This window comes from Myotis davidii, unplaced genomic scaffold (assembly GCF_000327345.1).
Source record: "Myotis davidii unplaced genomic scaffold, ASM32734v1 scaffold935, whole genome shotgun sequence".
Classification (NCBI taxonomy): domain Eukaryota; kingdom Metazoa; phylum Chordata; class Mammalia; order Chiroptera; family Vespertilionidae; genus Myotis; species Myotis davidii.
Window position 1 is genome coordinate 177,380 of NW_006286974.1, and position 19,412 is coordinate 196,791.

Genomic DNA, 19,412 nt, shown 5'->3' on the forward strand with positions numbered 1-19,412 from the left:
TGAATATCTTGTGAAGGAATAGGGGGAAGATCCAGCGTCGGTCAGCATCCAGACCTTCCTTAAAGGCCCTTCTGTACTTTCATTCTTACAAGCACAGAGCGCAGACGTGCTGCCACTCCCTTCCTTACTGAGCCACCTGGACGAGCCAGAGACATTGCTCGTTCAGGGTGACGCGCAAGTGGGTGCAGGACTGTAATTGTGACGGGTCCTCACTCGTCCCGGCCGTGACCCACAGGACTTCCTACAAAAGAATTGACCCAAAGTTACGTAAAAAATGTATAACTTCCCAATATCGACTCTAGCTGTAATGTTTTCCTCTTTAGGAAAGTAGAATGGGAAAGGCAACTTAGTTTCTTGAAGCGATGAAGTAGATGGCGGACAGGGAGTCCGACCTTCCTTACTTCACCACAGGTTGTCCTCTGTGCTCCCTGCCTTCTCCCCCATCCATAAACCCATTTTGGATAAACAGTGAAGCTTTATTTTTCCAGAAAAATAAAATCCATCTTTTATGAAATAGTCCTGGTTTAATTCTCTTCCGTAGAGTTGTGAATTGGATGCATTTTGTCACCTTTGAGTATTGTTTGGGACTTTTCTTGCCCTGGACCTATTTAACTTGATTTTTAGTATGGATTTTCTTTTACTTTCTACCTTTTCAGAAAAAAAAAAAAAGAGGGGCTTTGTTCTTGGGGAATGATGAAACCATTTCTCTGGCTCTTCTCCCTGCATTCTTGACACCTCTTTAATGTGTTACTGACCTGGCATCTGGCTGAGCGGAGGCTGCAGCGTCTGTGAAGGCTGGCTGGGGCTGTTTTGCCCATCCAGGATGTCAAGTCTTTCTCTGGGCGAAGCCAGAGGTAAATGAGACTGGAATTTGAAGGAGTCCTTCAGGTTTCAGGGGGACATCTGCCTCATCCCTTTAAACTGCCATGAAATCGGACCTGTGGCCAGGCCCCGAAGTGGAGGCTCCCCGGTCATTTTACAACGGGCTTTATGATGGCGTCGTCTGTTGCAGGAGGTGTGGACTTCAGTCCCAGGCATTCTGCACACCAACAACTGGGTTTCATCTGAAGCCCGTTAGTTCCACCGTCCCGGGATTGGTTTCCAAAACTCTAGACAGAGTGGAGGTTCTGTTGCATAAGCCAGCGACGTGGAGGACTCGTTTGAAACGTTCAGCAGCCGGTTCTTATAGATTGCTGGAAGTTGGTGGTGCCTTTTGAATCCTCGGCTTTATTGGATGCCTAAAAAAGAATTGACCTCAAGTTGATTAATGCACCCTCTCCGCTTCTTACAGATGGATTGAGTTGTGGTCGGCCTCAGTGCTTGGAGCAGGGGTGGCCAGTGGGTGTTCCATCGGCTGCGTTTAGCCTGCAGATATTTAGTTTGGCCCACACATTATTTTCAAAAATATTTGGATTAGGTGCCAATGTTTAAAAACCAAGAGATCGCACATAAAAATACAGATTTCCGGCTTTCCTTGGAAAATGCAAGGATCTGGCTGTCTTGGGGCCCACGTTCTGCCTAGAGGCCACCAGGAGTCAAAGTCAGGGCCAGTCCTGAGTAGAAACCACTTCCTTCAGGCAGAGCACGTACTTGGCCTTGTCCCCACACTCCCTCTGGCCTCCGAGATGGATGGTGTGTCCGTTGTTACTTACCATCGTGCTCACACTGTCGTTCCCCTTGTACTTGGCTGACCTCACACAGTCAGGGTTTCTATCTGGACCTGTTAGGCATCCGTATTTGTGACCTCTCCTGGAAGTGTCACTCAGATCCGAGCCGTCTAAGCCAGCACCAGGCACGCAGTGGGAGCTTTGGAAGTACTATCTCCTTCTACCTTCCTTTCTCCCCACTCCTTGGGGCCAGGAGTAAGATTTATAAAACCTTTTACTGTGAAATATTTTGAAAATATATATATAAATAGAGAGAAGCACAATGTACCCATGTGCCCACCACCCAGTTTCAGCTGTTGCCAACTCATGGCCAATCTCATTTTTTCTATACCCACATCATCTGTCACCTCCATTTCAGTCATATTTCAAAGCAAATCCTAGACATCCAAAATCTTAGCTATCAAAAATGACATTTCATGTGTAAGATAGTTTATATCTCTGAAAAGAGGGATTCTGAAAATACTATAATACAATGAGCATGCGTGAAACTTAATTAAAATTCCTTACTATCAAGAAATATTCAGTATTTAAACTACCCATGAGATATCCAGTTTGAACTCCCATGTATGATTGTCTCATCCATATATTCAAGACTTTTTCTTCTTTGTTTTATTCTTACTATCTTAGCGTTTGAATCAGGATTCAGACCAGGCCTACACATTACACATAGATGCCTTGGTTTCTGAGTTTGTTTTAACCTGGAGGTGCGCCCTCTGGATTAAACAGCGTAACCTTTCTTTTGTTTCATCATTATTGAGATCATTTTGCAGTTTATGTGTTGAAGAAACCAGGTTGTTTATCCTGTAAAATTCCTCACGCTGGCTTTTGCCACTTAGTCCCATGATGAGGTTGGCCATGGTCCTCTGTGTGTGTCCTGTAAACTGGCAGTTGATTTCCGAGCAGTGATTTTCACCCCGTGTGCCACAAGAATTTTTAAAACGTGCAATACCTGTGTATTTAGTCAGGGGCACTGACTTCTTTTCCCCTAGATTGTCAAATAAAAAAATGACAACAGCCAACACAATAATAGTCATCTGGTGTGAATGAATCAAAATTATACCTATTTTTTGTCAGATCAGCAAAAAATGTAATGTTTTTTTGTTTTTTTTTTATGTGTGTGTGCCACAGAGTTTTAGTAATTAGTTTATGTGTGCTGTGAGATGAGAAAGGTTGAAGATTGCTGGTCTAGAGGCTTAACTATCTCAGATTCAGTTGTTTGGGCCAGACTGCTTCACAGGTGGTGGTGTCCCCTGTCAGGTAGCACATGGCGTCAGGCTACCGCTCTGGGTGATGTCTGTTCATAGTCAGTGCCTAGTTCCATTAATTCAATGGTGCATTAATTGCAAAATGGTGATATTCTATTCTAATTCTCTCTTCCCTTCCTCTTTTGCTAGCTGGAAAACTTCTATAAAGAGAGACTTCCCTTCACCAACAATGGCAGAATTCATATAGAAAAAGCAGAATGAATACTTGATTCTTTCTCTTTATTTACCAGTTTTTAAAATAATGGGCTGGTTCATTAACCTCCCCCAATGGTGATCAATTAGGGTTTTTATTTTGTTGGTGCCATTATGAACTCATAGACTTAAGCATAATTGATGTTTTAAGATTCTAATGGACTTTTGTTTATAGTTCCTTTTGTCCTTATCATTGGTTGAATCTAAATTCTATGACTTCCTCTTTCTTTCCACTGGCTTGGCAATGCACTTAGATATTTGGAGGCTTCAGGGAAAAATAATTCTAAATGTATATTCATATCATCAAGGAATCTTTAAGTGTGATTTAACAATAGTTGGAGTTTGCAGAGCAGGGGGGGAGTTATGTATTAAGATGTAGGGGGCTGCTCTAACTGAAACCCAAAGTAACAGTATCTTACACAAGATAGGTGATTTATTTCTTATTTAACAGTATGGGCATAAGAGTCCAGGTCTGGAATACTGGCCCCACGGTGCCAAGGCTCTTTCTGTCTTATCATTCCACCATTCTTAGGGTGGCGCCTTCATCTGCACTGTCCAGATTGGCTCCTGGACAGGAGGAAGGAGGGCATGCTGCTGCCCTATAAGGGTATAATCACACATATCTCATCATCTGATACCCCATTGGCCAGAACCTTATTATGTGATCACACTGAGCTGCAAAGGAGGCTGGGAAATGTAGTTTATATATGTACATTACCCAACAATGTGCAGATTAAAAACCAGTTCTCATGGGAGACAGGGAGAATGGATTTAGGTCTCTGCATAGGAAGCATGATCATAATGGAAAAATAACCCAAAAGGAGGTTGGCTATTTTGTATTCTTTAATATTTGTAGGAGTTTCTTTATCTCACAAATATTTGTCCAGTGCATCCCAAGTGCCAAGTATAAGTTTTAGGTCCTGGGGACACAGTGGTACATGAAATAGGTGAGGTCCCTGCTGTCATGGAGCTTGCCTCCTACCTTTTACCAAACAAGCAGCTAAATATATATATATATGGCCTTAAGTGGTCAGCTATCGCTGATTCTCCTCAAATTCAGGTTCAGTTCAGGAAACCCACACATTTTCTTATTGCCTTTTGCCTGAAGCAGGGTTTCTCAGCCGCAGCACAATTGACATTTGGGGGCGGAGAATCTGTCACTCAGGCTGTGCTGTGCACTGTAGGCTGTTTGGCAGCATCTCTGGCCTCCCCACCTGCTAGATGCCAGAGCACCCTCCACCGCAGTTGTGACAACCAGATCTGTCTCCAGATATCACCAACTGTCTCCCGGGGGGAAGGATTGTCACCGGTTAAGAGCCACGGTTCTGCAGGACTTGGTGCCTGATTCTGGTGAGAACAACAGCTTTATAACATTGAGTGTTGACTGCACTAGATGATTTCTGGGGAGTGGGGCAGGTGTCCACTCCAGAAAAAGGCCTGTGATTTGTAGACTGGAGAATTCTTAGAACTCTCTGCACGTGTGAAGCCACCAGAAGCTAGTTTCTTGCTGTGCACAGCGTATTCCCTGGCGAGTGTCCCAGACAGAGGCTTTGGAGTTAAAAGATGTCCATGTGTCGTTGTCAAAGGAAGCTGGACTTGGAGCCTCAAGTTGCCTGCTCCTTGCTGGTGGCCTGGGGTGAGGCGCTTGTGCAAAGCGACCCATAGGTTGTCAGCTGCCCCACAAACACGGGAGGGCTGGCGGTGTGGGTGCGGCCTCCTTGAGCGTGGCCTCGGCGAGCTGCTTGCTTCGGGGGACTTCCTTTTTGGACACCTTGCCTTCCTGGTTTGCTCCGAATCACCTGGTGCCGGTTCACACATTCCTTCTTAGAACAGATATTCACTGTGCACCTACTGTGCGCTGGGCTTCGTGCCAGGTGCTGGGACACAGCAGTGAATCCTGTAGGTGAGGCCCCTCCCATGACAAAGCTCTTTAGGGGGAAAACTTAATCGGGAGTCAACCAATACATGATAAGAATTCCAGATGGGCTCAGGGCTCTGAATAAAATAAACAAGGTGAGGGTAGGGGAGATCACCTGGATCCGAGACCTGAAGGAGGAGGTAGAGGAGGGAATTCCAGGCAGAGGGAACAGCATGTGCAAAAGGCCAGAGCTGGGAAGAAGCCTGTGTGAAGGGACAGAGCGAGTCTGGTGTCGCTGAGAGTGTGACCAGGAGTGAGTGGCAGGGAGGTTTTGAGGGCAGGCCAGACCACGGAGGCCTCACAGGCCACCACGAGAGGTTTGGATTGGATTCCGGGAGGGAAGGGAAGCTGCCAGCAGGTGGACGGTTGCAGTGTAGGGGGTATGTTTGCCAGGCCAACAAGTGTGGGAACTAATTATAACATAACAACAGTCCCTCCCCCTTAATGAGCACCTTCGGGAGGCAGAGACTGTCATCCCCGAGTCACAGCCATAACATCAGGCTGAGAGGGAGTGTCTGCCTCGGGTCCCAGAGCTAGAGGCCCGCAGGCTGAGCTGTTAGAGGCGTGTGTGGGAGAAAGTGATCTAGATGTGACCGTAAACAGAACGGAGCACTTATTTTGGGCCCTTTCACCCCCTCTGTCTGATGAGACTCCAGAAAATGGGTTTTCACTCCTGAAGCCCCCTCTGGTTGCCCCCAGGAATCTCAAATTCAGCTGGTGCTACCACAGACTCCTAGTCCCACTGCTCTCTCCCCATCTCCCTTCTCTGTACAGCTGCCTAAGGAACTTGGGGCCTGGCCTTAGGCAAGTTACTTAATGTCTGTGACCTCAATTTCTCCACCTGTAAAATGGGGAGAATAGCAGTGCTTCAGGTTGAAATGAAATGGTACCTGGAAAGTGTGCCTAACAGAGTCAGCCACATAGCAGCTCACCGCAGAGAGCACCGGTCAGCTTTTCCCTTCCTTGGCGTCATCTGCATCTGTCCAGGGCCGAGGAAATGTCTGTCTCTGCATTTGGGATGTGACGTTCATTCAGTATCTTCTCACCAGTTCCAGGCTGAGGCTCTCTGCTCAGAACCCTGGCTGGCCATCCAGGCACCCCTGAGTGTGGGGTGCGGGGTGTGGATCGCAGTCTTGTCTGTACCAGCAGCAACCTAAATGTTCATAAAACACAGCCACACAAGGAAGTCCTGAGCAGCTGTGGACAGGAGTGGAAGGGTTCCTTTTCCTGTCTGTGTTTCTATACTTTTTAAATTTTCTTTGCTTCTTTGCCATTATGCACATATTATTTAAAATAATTTTTTTGAAAAGGACATGTTTCAGATCCTCGAAATGGCCATAGAGGCTAGTATAAAAAAAATGAGAATTTAGGGGGAAAAGCTGTTATTTCTGCTTCGGGGTGTGTCTCCCACCATGTGGATGTGATTGTCTTTTCCCACCCCTCTCCGCTGGGTAAGGAGAGAAATGTGCAGCTGTGCGGACAGGGTCTTGCCTCTGAGCCATTGCCTCCACCCGCACCTGGCGCGCCATCCTCTCCCTCTCGTGCCGTTTGAAATCGGACCGGCGTTCCGAGGCTCTGACAAGCTCTCTGCTCTCTGCAGCCAGAGGGCCTTTCTCCTCCTCTGAGGGCTGGACATGTGCTTTTTCAAAGTGGTCGTTTCTCACATACGCCTTTCAGGTGTTTCTATTTTTTTCCTCCCCTGCTTCAAGTTCAACTCTCTGGGACAAGGACTGATGTCTCTGAGTCGTCTGTGCCGCCTGTGCCCCTGGGCTGACTTTGCACATAGTAGGCTCTTGCCAACATGTGCCCATGTCCCCCTTTGCTCAAAGCCTGGTGCGGCTCCCTGCACACAAGATGCTCACCAACGCTCTGTGGGTTTGCATGACTATCTAAGGATGAAATGCAGATCATATACCGCCTGGGGTTTAAATAAGCTAAAACTATTCATCATCACAGGACATAAATATTTTTAACAAGAATAATAGCTCTTACTTAGGTGGCATTCTCCTAAGACTTCGCTGTTTTAACTCATTTAATCCCCATAACAGCCCCACGAGGCAAGTACTGTTGTTATCACCATTTTACAGATGAGGAAACTGTAGTCCAGAGAGGTTAAGTAACTGGCCAAAAGTCACACAGCCAGTGAGTAAAATTGTAGATGTTATTTATGTCGTTTTTTGTTCTGTTTTGTTTTGTTTGGTGATTTTTGTTTTTGTTTGTTTGTTGGTTTTTTTGGAGGAGGGAGTTCAAGAGTATAAGTAATACCCTATAGTGCCTACTAGCAAGGTTTGATAACATATTAAACCTAGAGAGACCGCCTGTATCCTGGGCCTAGAATTCAGGCCTCAGCCGGTCAGCTTTAGGATCTAGGACTGTGAGCTTTTCAAATGGCCTGGAAAAACACTTGAGAGACACAGGGTATGGGTGTGGGTGTACGAGGATAAACTGCTAACTCCAGGAAGAGAATTGCAAAATTGAGGTGATAGTGTTTAACGAAACGCCTATAAACATAAAACGTCAGCCAGTCCCTTCAACCTTTATAGCAACATTTAAATGACATTTACTGTGAGCAGTGGGGCCTGTGAGCTGCTTGGCATGATCTGGCTTGGAGTTGCCAAAACTGAAAGTGCTGGGCACTTTAAATGTCCGCAGGGACTTTGCGGGGTCAGAGGGACAGTGTCAAGGAAGGACGCATCCCCATCTGAAGGTGCGGGAGGCTCCTGCGGGCGCCTGGGCTCCCTCTCAAGGCCATGCTCTCCAGGCCTCAGGCTGGAGGCCGAAGCCGAAGACCAAGCTGGGGTGGGCCCTCAAAAAACGCGCTGGCCACGGGGCCCACTAGAAAAATCAGTGCCTCGCCGCCAGCCAGCAGCACTGCCCAGCGCCCGCCCGGCCATCCTGAGGTTGTTGTGACAGCAAAACCAAGCGCCATGGAAACGGTTGTGCAAGCCCAGGAGCAGGCTGCCTGGGAGCAGGGCAGTGCTCTGCTCCGCTCGGTGCTCTGGGCCTTCGTTCTACTTCTCCTCCTCCCCCCTGTCATTCTGTTGTGCTTGGCGCCGGCTCACCTTGGACCCAGAAGTCTCCTTTTGCAGGGAGACCTGTGAGCTTGCTTCCCCTTTTCAGGCCACAGCTGGCACCCCCCCGGCCCCCCCCCACCCCTGTTCTGGCTGCTGCCTTCCAGCTCCCTGCTGCTCCTGAAGACAGAGTCCCTGTGGGCCCAGCCCGCGGAGAGCGGTGGAGGCTGGGGACTCCTGGGAGTGGGCACCGAGCTGGCCGGCTTCCCTCTGTAAACAGCACAGTGTTTGCATCCCAGGCCTTGCCAGCGGGGTCTCCCTCCTGCTGTGGTCCAGGCGTTTCTGGGGGCAGAGAACACAACCCGCCCTGTGTTTTCCAAGCTGCCAGGATTCTGAGAGAGTCAGGCCTCAGCCAGGAGCTGGCACGCCCTCCTCCTGCCCACCCCCAACTCCTTTCAGGGAACGGGCTGCCCGCTCCTCCACGCTGGCTCCCAGCTCTCATTGGGGAGAAGGTTCTGGGGATGCACTGTCGCCCCTTTGGCTGTTGTCACCCTTTGGTCATGGCCCTCCCCAACCCAATCCCCCAGCTATTTGATGCCAGAGCTCGGGTCCTGGGGTTCACCCCAAGAGAGCTCTGTGCCTGACTGTGGCCAGGCCTACCCTGGAGAGATTCCTAGACTCAGCCTCTAGAGCAGTGGTTCTCAACCTTGGCAATGCCACGACCCTTGAATACAGCTCCTCATGCTGTGGGGTGACCCCCAACCATAACATTATTCTCGTGGCTACGTCATCGCTGTCATGTGGCTGCTGTGACGCATCGTCATGGAAACATCTGATCTGCAGGATGGATTTTCATGGTGACACATCGAACATCATGAACGCACCGTGATCAATCACAAATTAACAAGATTCCCAGGTGACTCTAATGTGCAGCCAAGGCTGAGAACCACTGCTCTAGAGGAAGCCCCGGGGAGCTCTCCGCCTCTCAGGTCCCTCTGTGTTGGCAGAGGGGCAGTTAGGAAGGCACCTGTTTGAAATAATCCTCGTTGGAAGGGGAGGGGCTGATAAGGTTGGGGTCCCTCCCCGGGGTGCTTTGAATTCCAAGAGGTACTGTTCCTGCCAGGAGCTCCTTTAGGGAGAAAGGGGATGGGCTGTTGTCACACAGACTTGGCAGCTCTCATTTCTGTGTTGGTAAAGTTTGGCATCCTGGCCCCAATTTCTTGCACTTCAGTCAGTTCCACTCACCACATTTGCTGAGTGCCTACTATGTGCCAGGCAGAAAACAAGACAGAGCATTGATTTAGTAACTTGCATTGTGGTTGCAATGTGGCTGTGTGTGTGTGTGTGTGTGTGTGTGAGTGTGTGAGTGTGTGTGTGTGTGTGTGTGTGTGTGTGTGTGCTACCCGCAGAGGAACAGCCAGCAGCTAGTGTGGGCAGGAGAAATAATTTGGCCTAATCAGCTTCTCCTTGAACTTCGGCGGTTAACTCTGACCATTTTAGGCCAAAAAGCTCCTGTCTTTACCAGCATTGATTGGCAAGGCAGGAGAGCAGGAAGAGTGGTTTTAAGTCTGCACCCTGGACTCGCTGGCTGCATTTAAATCCTGGCTCAGCCACCTGCTGGCTGTGTGCCTCTGAGCAAGTCCCTGCAGCTCCCTGAGCCTTGGTTTACTGGACTGCAGAATGGGAATGAAAAGAATAGCACCTACTCATGAGCCTGTGAACATGGGGGTGTTAATGTATGCAGTTCCCAGGACAAAACCTGGCATAGAGCAAGTGCTCCGTACCCGCCAGCCGCCGGCAGCTCTTACCAGCATCTGCAGCCAGCCAGGTAAATTGCCAGGTGCTGGCTGTTTCCGGGTCTTTCCCCTTTGCTGTGACAGACAGTGCTTTTGAGAAGGTTCTTGCTCTGTCTCCTGCTGATGCACACAGAGAAGTTCCTGGAGGGTTGGACCTACAGGGGGAATTGCTTGGTCACTAGGCGTACACAGGCACCATTTCGTAGACAATACAAATTGTCTCCCGAAGTGGTTGCGCCTGTTTACACTCCCATCAGCAGCCCAGAAGCCACTGCCTGGCTCTCCGTGCTCCCACATTGGATGCTGGGAGATGTTGTCATTGTTCTGCGCAGCTCGTGTGTGAATGGTACCTTCTGAAGCAGAAATGTCAGGGCGGGGCCCAGCCATCTGCACTTTCACGGGCCCTGCTGGTGACGTGATGTCCTCGAGCCTGACGTGGTGGTTCAGGAAGTCTGTTTTTGCCCCGATGTTATAAAGAGTGTCCCCTGTATCGTCTTCCAAATACCTCAGTCTCACCTTTCCCACGGAGACTCGAATCCTCCTGGGGCTGCTGTGTCTGTCCAGTTTGCGTGAAGGCTCTAATTTCATTGTTTTCCGTGCGGCTCACGCGCGGCCCCGGGCCATCTAGCGGGAGGTCCGTCCTCTCCCCGCGGGCCTGTAACCCAGCGGTGCTGGGAATGTCATTTCCACAGGCCTGGGAGCCGCTTCCGGTCTCTTGGCTTCGTCCTACAGATGAGCTTTTCTGCCCCTGGCAGCAGCTCTCAATGCCAGCAGCCCTGCAGCTATTCTCGATGTCTGGTCGGCGCAGTCGCCAGCTTGTGGGTCCCCAGACGTGTCTCGGATGATCTCAGCTTTTTGCTTTTCTGGGGACCCGTTAGCGTCAGCTCCCCGGCCCCACAGGAGGGCATGGAATCTTTACCTCCACTTCGGGTCGCCGGATCTCTCTCTCAAATGGGGGGAAATGGACATTGTATGGCACTGAGTTTCTGTGGGTTTTTCTAGAACCTGCAGGAGGTCATTTTTTGTAACAGAAATGCAGATAGAGCCGCCTCCCGCGGGGCTGGCTGTCATTCCCGCCACCAACTGACATGTGGGCCGGATGCAGCTGAGGAACCACGACGGTCCTGCAGCCCATCCCCCTCGACGCTGGGCGGCTCAGTGGGTGGTGCTCAGGGTTGGGCTGAGGAGGTCTTCGTTGGAAAGGCGGACCCTCCCATCCCTAAGCATCTCCGGCTGCCTGAGGACATGCTACTCTTAAAACTGCCTCCTGCCAAGGTCTCTCATGGGCAATTTCTAGCCACATCCCAGTTGGCGTGTGAAATGGCTCAGGACAGAGACACTCGTAAATGGAGAAACGCTTTCTCCTTTCAGTCAAACTGAGTGGGAAACCAAGGCTGAGGGACCCAGGTTCCACAGTCCTCGACTCCCAGCATCCTGCTGTGCTTGGTGCTTGGTGCTCAGTGCTCAGTGGGGAGGGGGGCATCGGCCACGAAGTTTCAATTGCACTGTATGTGTGCACCCGCATGTGGTATTTTGTGGAAGAGCCACCCTCAAGGGCCCAAAGAGCCACATGTGGCTCGTGAGCCACAGTTTGCCGACCACTGATCTAAGGGAAAGGCCCTGGGGCGTGCGCATGCTTGGTGTTGTTTAAAGAGCTGGGGAGGAGGTCTAGAGGACAGTGAGAAGCACATGAGCTTCCATCGTAGAGGAGTGTCCTTTCCCAGGCCAAGTGGGATCCCTGGATTCCAGCAGTGGGTGGCGCTGGCTGGTCCATCCACATGGAATTCTGAGACGGAGACAGGTGCACGTCCCGGGCACCCCGGCTCCTGCTGTGGGTAGTTGTGGGCTCGCAGCCACTACCCCGTCACCCTCTGGGATAACCCGATTTCCCTATGTGACAGGCCCCCGGCAGTGGAGGCCAGGATGAGAGGCTGCCTCTGTGCTCTGCCTGGCCCCCAGATCCCCAAGCCCCACTCCCGGATCAGGTGGGCACTACAGAAAGGGACGGGGCAGGGTTCCTTGGGTCTCGAAACACAGGTTGCTGCTGGTTTTGTAGAGAGTGAACTTGAACGTTCCTCTTCTTCTGAAGGTGGGGAGCCACCATGTCTCGCCGGACCCCGGCCTTGGCTCTATTGGCAGTCTCATGAGTCACTGGCACCACCTCACCTTTTAGGTACGTGCCCCGGGCTTGGCTCATGGTCCCAACGGGGCCAACCTGTTCTTTGCTTCTTGAATCTCATCCAAGTGTTCGCTCGCACGCTACATGGGTGATTTTGACTTTATGACTCTGCGGAGTTAGCTCTCCCAAAGACTAGTCTTTGTTCTGAGTGGCATGGAAAGAAGCGGGTTTTGGTTGCCAGATGACAATGGCAAAAGAATTCCCACCTTCAAGGAGCCAGAGCCTGGCCATGTAGGTCTGAACCAGGCTCTGCTTCTTGGTGGCTGCCCCACCTGGGTATGTGACTCAGTCTCTCCGGGCCTGTGCCATCATCCATTCGCTCAACCATCCCTCCAGGAAATTCTTCCTGGCCACCTACTATGTGCTGGGCTCTGTCCTGGGTGCTGGCAGTGAGTGAGAGATGAGGGTCCTTCCTGCCTTCGCTGGGCTATTACAAGCTGGTGATAAAGGATCCTTGTAGCCTGAGCCACACTACCCTCTCTCAAAACCCAGGATCCATCACCATGGTAACTGGGTGCTGCGTCTATACTAGTGTATCTTGGGGGTTCACCCTGGTCCATCTAATGCCAAGACTTTGTGTACAGAACTGTCGATGTTCCATCAATGAGATAATATAGGTGTCAGCGTAGAGTGTGCCCACTAAACATCACTTCATCAGCCTGGATACTCGTCCTTTGGGAACTTCGGAGATGGACTTGGACCCCCCTCCTGTCCTTCCAAGGGGCGTCCCCCACCAGAGCCTTGGGGAGCAGCTCTCTGGCTCCTGCCCTCAGGCACTGCTCTCTTGGCCCCTCAGTGCGCCGTGTGGCATGTGGACTTGGAGTTCTGAATCCTGAAGGCTAATGGCGGGGGCAGGGTTTGAGGAAGATGCTGGATTAAGACCCCAGGAAGCTGCGTTTGGGGGTGTGGCCTGTCCGTGTGTCCCTGGAGGTCTGCTCAGAGCGGGCGACCTCCTCTTGCCACCTTGTTGGCTGCAAGCTGCCCTGCCCTCCCCACCTGCCAGTCACATGCCCTCCTCCCAGTTAGCACCTCAGCTTCTTGCTGGAAACCAGCGTCTCAGAACTGCCACGTTTACTCATCCCGAGAGCTGGGGACAGTTTGGAACGCAGCGTGGCACATTTTTCTTGTAAACTTGAGGTCTTGCTGGTAAGATGTCTGGGTGCTGGCTGCTGGGTGCTGGGGGGCTGCAGGCCTGCTGCCTGGGCTGGCTTCCGGAGGCCTGGTTTGCAGAGTGTCGGTGACTCAGAGGGCAGCCAGCGCACCAGGCAGGGTGGCCGGGAGGGGCCCCTCTCCACAGGATGTGAAAACGCACCCGAGAGCACGGCCGACCTCAGGCCCACCCACTCAGAAAATGCAGAACAGCTCCACGGTGAAAGTGCTTCAGTGAAGAGGGGTGGCCTGGCCGTCCAATCCGTTCATCTGTTACCCAAGCGCTCTGTGTGATGGGCTGCACACACACTCACTGTGAGAACAGGAGCAGCTGCCAATATGAATACGGTTTTCGTTAGCTGGGCAGTGCTGCACCTGTCTCCATTGCGTCTGAGATGCTCGGTATTATTGCCATTTTGCAGATGAGAAAACTGAGGCGCAAAAGCTCCAGCGATTGGCTCACATCCCCTCAGTGCATGTGCTTTGCTTACTATGTGCCAGACACTGTGGAAAGCACCTGTCATGTGTTGACTCATTGATTTCCTCTAAAATGGGTGGCATCCTCTTTAAAATGGCCCGGGACAGTTATTGCCCACCTTGGGCAGGGGAGGTGCAGAGAGGCTCGGGGCTTGCCCCGACAGCAGGATGTGCCCCCCTGGGATTTGGATCCCAGCAGCCTGGCTCTCAACAGTGCATTTCCCTGTGATTTTGCCCCCTCTAAGGTGGGGGAGCCCCTCACCACTGTGCTCAGAAAGGCTGTGTTTGTGAGCTCAGTGGAGGGCAGAGAAGGGGCTGTTGGCTGGAGAAACCCAGGCAGCATTTGAGGCTGGATGTGGTCACAAAAGTAGGGTTAATTATCTCACAGTTCTGGAGGCTGGATGTCCAAGATCAGGATGCAGATGGTCGGGTTCAGGTGAGAGGCCTTTGCATATGGACACCTTCCCGCTGTGCCCTCACATGGCAGAGATAAAGCCAGCTCTCGGGTGCCTCTTTGTAGAAGTGCACTAATCCCCTCAGCAGGGCCCCATCCTTGTGGCCGGATCTAACCCTAATCCCCCTCCAAAGGCCCGGTCTCCAAATACCATCCCATTGGGGGTTTGGGCGTAAACAGCAACTTGGGGGACACAATTTGGTCCACAGCAGGGACTGTACAGGTGAAAGTTTTGGTCAAGGGGACGAGTCAGGAGTTCAGGCTCTGTCTGCATGACCCGGGAGATAGATATACTGTGTCTCAGGGACACCTGGTGTAATGTCACTCACTTATAGTCCTTGCTGGTCACTCAGGGCAGCCTCTGAGTTGAGAGCAGTAAGAGTCAGGGTCTGACCTGTGAACCTCACTTGGAGAAACTTACAACGAGGCCTGGTCCCTGCTTAGTTAGGCCTGGTGGAATCTCTTCTCTTGCCTGTGAGCCTGGAAGAGGTGGGCTGGGGGGCCCAGGGGACCTGGCTTTACCTTGCTGATTCCCCACAGGCTCTTGGCTGAACAGGAAGGTGGAGGGTGCTTGGCCCTACACTTGACCTTTCCCTCCCTCTCCCCCAGGCAGGCAGGTGGGTGGGTGGGCTGGCTTCTCCAGGGCTGGGCCCCGTAGTGAGGCATTGCCAAGTACATGTGGGGACAGGCCTGCATGCCCAGGCAGTCTGCAGGTCAATCAATGCTCATGCCCGAGGGCCTCGAGGGAGGCAGACGTGGCTGGAAGCCGGGGGAGCCGGGGAATCGTAAGACAATACATAGATGGGCAGTGTTGGGAAAGGGAGGGTGGCGATCGGATGCTTCCTTCCAGGACGGGCCCATGGTGGCCTTAGGAAGAGTGTGGTTGCGCCTGGAGCTGGTCGGGACACATGTGGAGGGACACAGAATGATCTGGAAGGTGAATTTATGGGAGGTGCGGCGGAGGCTGGGCTGGAGGATTCAGTCCACGTCCAGTGGACCTTTACCAAGCGTCAGGGGCCAGGGTGGTTTTCGGAGGAAAGTCCTGTGAGCAGGTGGGGGCTGAGCTCCTCCTAGAGGCCCCAGGACACTGTGAGTGACGCTGTGGCGCGAGGGAAGCAGCTCAGGATAGAAGTGCTTCCCGCGGCCCCAGCTCCCACCTGGCCGGCCGCGCCGCCCTCCCCGCCTCAGTGCCGTCTTTCATGCCTCAGCAAGGAGAAGTCAACTCAAATGTTCCTCCAACCCCCAGAGAGAAAGACGGCTTCCCAAACAATTAGGTATTTATTTTTTCATCTCATTTGTGGTCGCAGGCCACTCTGTGGGTTTGGATCGCTGCTGCTTTCCAGAATGGCAACTGGATGTAGTAACAAGTGCTTTTCTTTTGTTTCTGCTTTGTTTAAAAAAAAAAAAAAAGAGCAACTTATTTTGCAGCACTTGCTTGCGGCTGAGGCCTCCCGGCAGAGGTTTGGGGTCGAGGCCTGAGAGATGGCTGAAGAACAAGGAAGCAGGGGTGTGTGTAGAATGCTTTCCTGCCTGTGGTCGCGGCCTGAGAGCTGTGTGCTTGCCTGTCCGGACGGATGCCGCGTAGCTGCATGTCATCAGAAGAAATTCTGCTGAATCGGAGAAAAGGCCTGGGCGGCGGGGGAGGCTCGGCTCCGGTCTGTGCTGACACAGTTGGCCAGTCCTTCCTCCCGGGGCAGCGGGGCTTGGAGAGAGTCCAAATTGTTCCTCCCTTGATCTAAGCCGCCGTGTGATTATGGAGGAAGTGGGCCGGGGAAGAGACGGTCGCACGCTCTGTCCTGGTGGGGACTGGTTTCCACTGTAGGACCATCAAGCAGAATGCACCTTAGACGAGTCTCTGACTCCCATCCGCTCCGTGACACAGGTGCGCTCGGGCCTCTCCGTCTAGCTGCATCCATGTGTTCTCCACGGCTGCAGGCTGCCTGTAGGATTGGTCAAGGTGACAGGTTCTCGGGTCCGTGTTTCTTAGGCTTTCAGGTTGGTTATCAGTGTTGGTTCATCAGTGAGCCTCTTCCCACCTGTCTCCTAAATGAATTCCCAGACTAGCTGCCCGAGTCAAAGGTTTAGGCCTGGGCTTGGAAAAACGCAGCTTCACTCTGTAGGTCTTCAGCTTCGTGAAGCACCACTGAATGGGGCAGTGATTCTAGGGCCGAGGCCTCCCTCTCTGCCTTAGGGAGGGTTTGTGGCTGTCACCCAGGGGGCATGCGGTAACTCAAACACTGGAGGGTGGTGGAGCTGGGACCCGATCTCGGCTCTGCAGTACCAGGAGGCTGCTCATGGACAAGTCGCTCCATCTTTCTCTGCCTCAGTACGTTGATCTGAGAAATGGGCACCACACCACCAACCCCACCTATGAAGGAGGGTTGGTGGTCTGGGTCTGGAGCTGAAATTCGAGTTGAATTTTGGGTCTTAGTTGACTTAAAAGGGGCCCTTTCTCTGGCTCTTGCTGCTTTGTCTTCCACCAAGAGACAGACAATTAAAGAGTGAAACTTCATGACTAAACAGGAAGCTGTACCCCAAAAGGCCACAAACGGATGGGTTAGATGCTTTGTAAATTCTCTGAACTCCGGTGCAGAGGGGTGGGGAGTGGAGGTAGTGCAGGCTCTGCTTCTTGGGGACCAGCCTCTGAGACGCCCCCTCAGAGCACCCAGGTACTGGCCAGCTGTGTGGAGAGCCTGGTCCCTGGGGTTCCACCTGGGTTCCACTCCCTGCTCTCAGGGTGTGACCTTGGAAGGTGCCGGCCCCTGGTACCTGCTCAGCGCTGCTTGAATGGGTCCATATGGACAAAGAGAGAATGTCTTGGCCAGGACAGCACCATGGAGCTGATTTTCTCAGAGTAACAACTGAGTCAAAGGCTCTCCCTTAAGCTCCAGGGGGATCCACCTGCTGTTGGACAGAGATGGGGAGATGGGCACCCGTGTGATGGTGGACATGGGATGGTGGACACAGGTGGTTTTCATTTCCGGATGCATTTTGAGGGCAGATCCAGAAGCATTTGTATATGGAGGGGATGTGGGCTGTGACCAAAATTGGCCTGAACAACCAGAAGTAGGGAGTACGTTTCCTCTAATGGGGACAAGTAAGTAGAGCAGGGCTATTTTCTAGAGGGGGGCCTGGAGGTGGGAGTGAGTCGGGAGTTTCGTTTGGGCTATATTTGAGAGGCCCTGTGGGCAGTTAGGTGTCTAAATCTGAAGTTCAGGTGTGAGGTCTGGGCTAGAAAACATGGATTTGGCCATTGTCAGGATATAGGTGATATTTTAAGGCCCTGCGATGGGTTTGGGACAAGCCAGTGTGTAGCTGAGGTAGGGAAGGACATTGAGCAAGCTGCCCTAGGGCCACACGCACCTGGAATTTTGGCGAGTGGGTCTTTGTGCTTCAGGAGACGGCCTGAGATGCCTGGTCCAAACTGTGTTTATAGCAGCTACGGAGGAGGGCGGGCAGGGAGATGGTTATTTTGTCCTGGGCTGCAGCTGCCTGTGATGAACCCCGAACAAACCTATAGGAGCCCAGCATCTGGGAGTTCAGGTCTCTCTCCCTGCAGAAAAGAGCTGAGTGCGCAATGCTCGCAGGGGAGCTTCAAATCTCACCGAGCGCCTCTCCTTGAGAGAGCACCGGGTTTAGCTCATGACGCTAGTGAACCTGCATCTAGCAACGGCTGGGTCACTTCCCGGGGGAAGTGCATCTCAAACTATTTCTCAACCAGGGAGTCAAAATGGACCCTGGCCGTGTCCTTTGGCCATTGAAAGGGGCTGGAGCGAATACACGTTTGGAAAGCTGTAGGCGTTACACAGCTATAGAGGGCAGTTTATTGTGGTTTTAAAGTGAAAATGTGACATAATGGAATGGTTTGTAAAGTCGACTGCTCGCAGCTCCTTTTTAAGGGCCTTCGGTGCTCTGATTGGGCGGGGCTGTAAAAATAAGTCGCTTTTTTAAAAAATTGCCGACCAAAGCAACAAGAAGAAAATCTGAATTCTTAGGAATTTGCATGCCCACTGAGGTTGTATCACCACTAAGAACAAAACAGGAGTCCACTTTAGCACCTATTAAAGCCTGAAGGAGGATTGCATGGGAGTCAATCCCTCATGAAATTCTGACATTCTTTGCAGCAGAGCTAGCTTCTAAAATTGCATCGCATTTGTTGGCCATGGTTTGAAGCTCCATGGTATAAGCAGCAGCGCGGTTGTTTTGTCTCGCTTAAACCATCAGACCAAAACATCGCCACAATCTGCTGCTGCACTCCGATCTCCCCACTTCTTTCCACAAAGTCCCTCATGTCAGTGACGGTCGCCCTGGTTTGGGGTTAATTCTGGCACCCATGTTAAGATGACACCGGATTTGGGCAGAGGGTTCCGTTCTGTCCTGGGTCCCACGTGGCCCTGATTTTCATGAGATACTCATTAAATGGCTGATATGAGCATGGGTTGCAAGCATAGTAGAGGTCGAAGATGACGTTTTATCTTCTTCTCAAAAATGGTTTTGCAAATCTCTTTCAGAGCTGATAGACACACCCCTTAGCTGGATACAAAACATATTATGAAACAGAATGACTGTGATCTTTGATCCGAGAAATCAAAGTTAAAGGTAATTTATATCTTCTGCCTCTCCTTTTGTTTTCCAGCTGTGTGTTTCCTTAACTTGAATAAAAGAAAACTTGACAACCTGAAGCCCATCCTCACAGATACCATTTCCTGCTCTTTTAAGGGCCGGACCCCCGCCACTTCGTAAGGGGGCCCCCTGGGGGACACCCCGGGGATGCTCTGGGTCTGTGAGGCTGGAGCTCCAGGTTGGGGCGGGAAGGAGGGGGATGGGGATTTGCATGCTCTCCCAGGGGCCCCAGCACCCTTCCCGGGGGACTGCAGCCTTGTTATGCTCCCATTTGAAAATTCTCCTGTACTTTGCTACCTCTTTTTGGGTTTCGTCTACGTTGCTTGGTGTATGCAGTGAGGCAGGCTCTCTCCGTCAGCCGTGGGGTGTTCTGCGCTGGCAAAAGAGAGAGGGCAGGTCGATAAGAAAACCCAGGCAACCACTCTCTCCCCACGCTTGGGCCGCCTCCCGTCTTGATCTCATCAGCTTAACTGGCCGCTCGGTGTCCCCACTGAGCTCAGCACAGCCCCTCATTGAGCTTCCAGCTGTAGATCCACCTCAGTCGGCTTCGGGTTCTGGGCCTGCACAGAGCGCCTGGCAGCTGACACTTTATAACGCAGGTGGCGGGGGGGCTCTGTGGGCGCAGCGTCCACGTGGGACAGCGAGGAGGTTGCGTTCCCTCTCTGTGCCTCAGCTTCCTGC

At 51.9% G+C, this 19,412-nt stretch overlaps 1 protein-coding gene across 1 annotated transcript in view; it reads left to right on the forward strand.

The window, feature by feature from the left end:
- Positions 1-19,412, forward strand: part of NFATC2 (nuclear factor of activated T-cells, cytoplasmic, calcineurin-dependent 2) — a 147,935-nt gene that overhangs the window by 117,454 nt on the left and 11,069 nt on the right. Inside the window, exon 10 of the mRNA XM_006758787.2 lies at positions 18,620-18,707. Coding sequence (XP_006758850.1) covers positions 18,620-18,663 — 44 coding nt within the window. The 3' untranslated portion in view covers positions 18,664-18,707. The remainder of the gene's footprint in view (positions 1-18,619; positions 18,708-19,412) is intronic.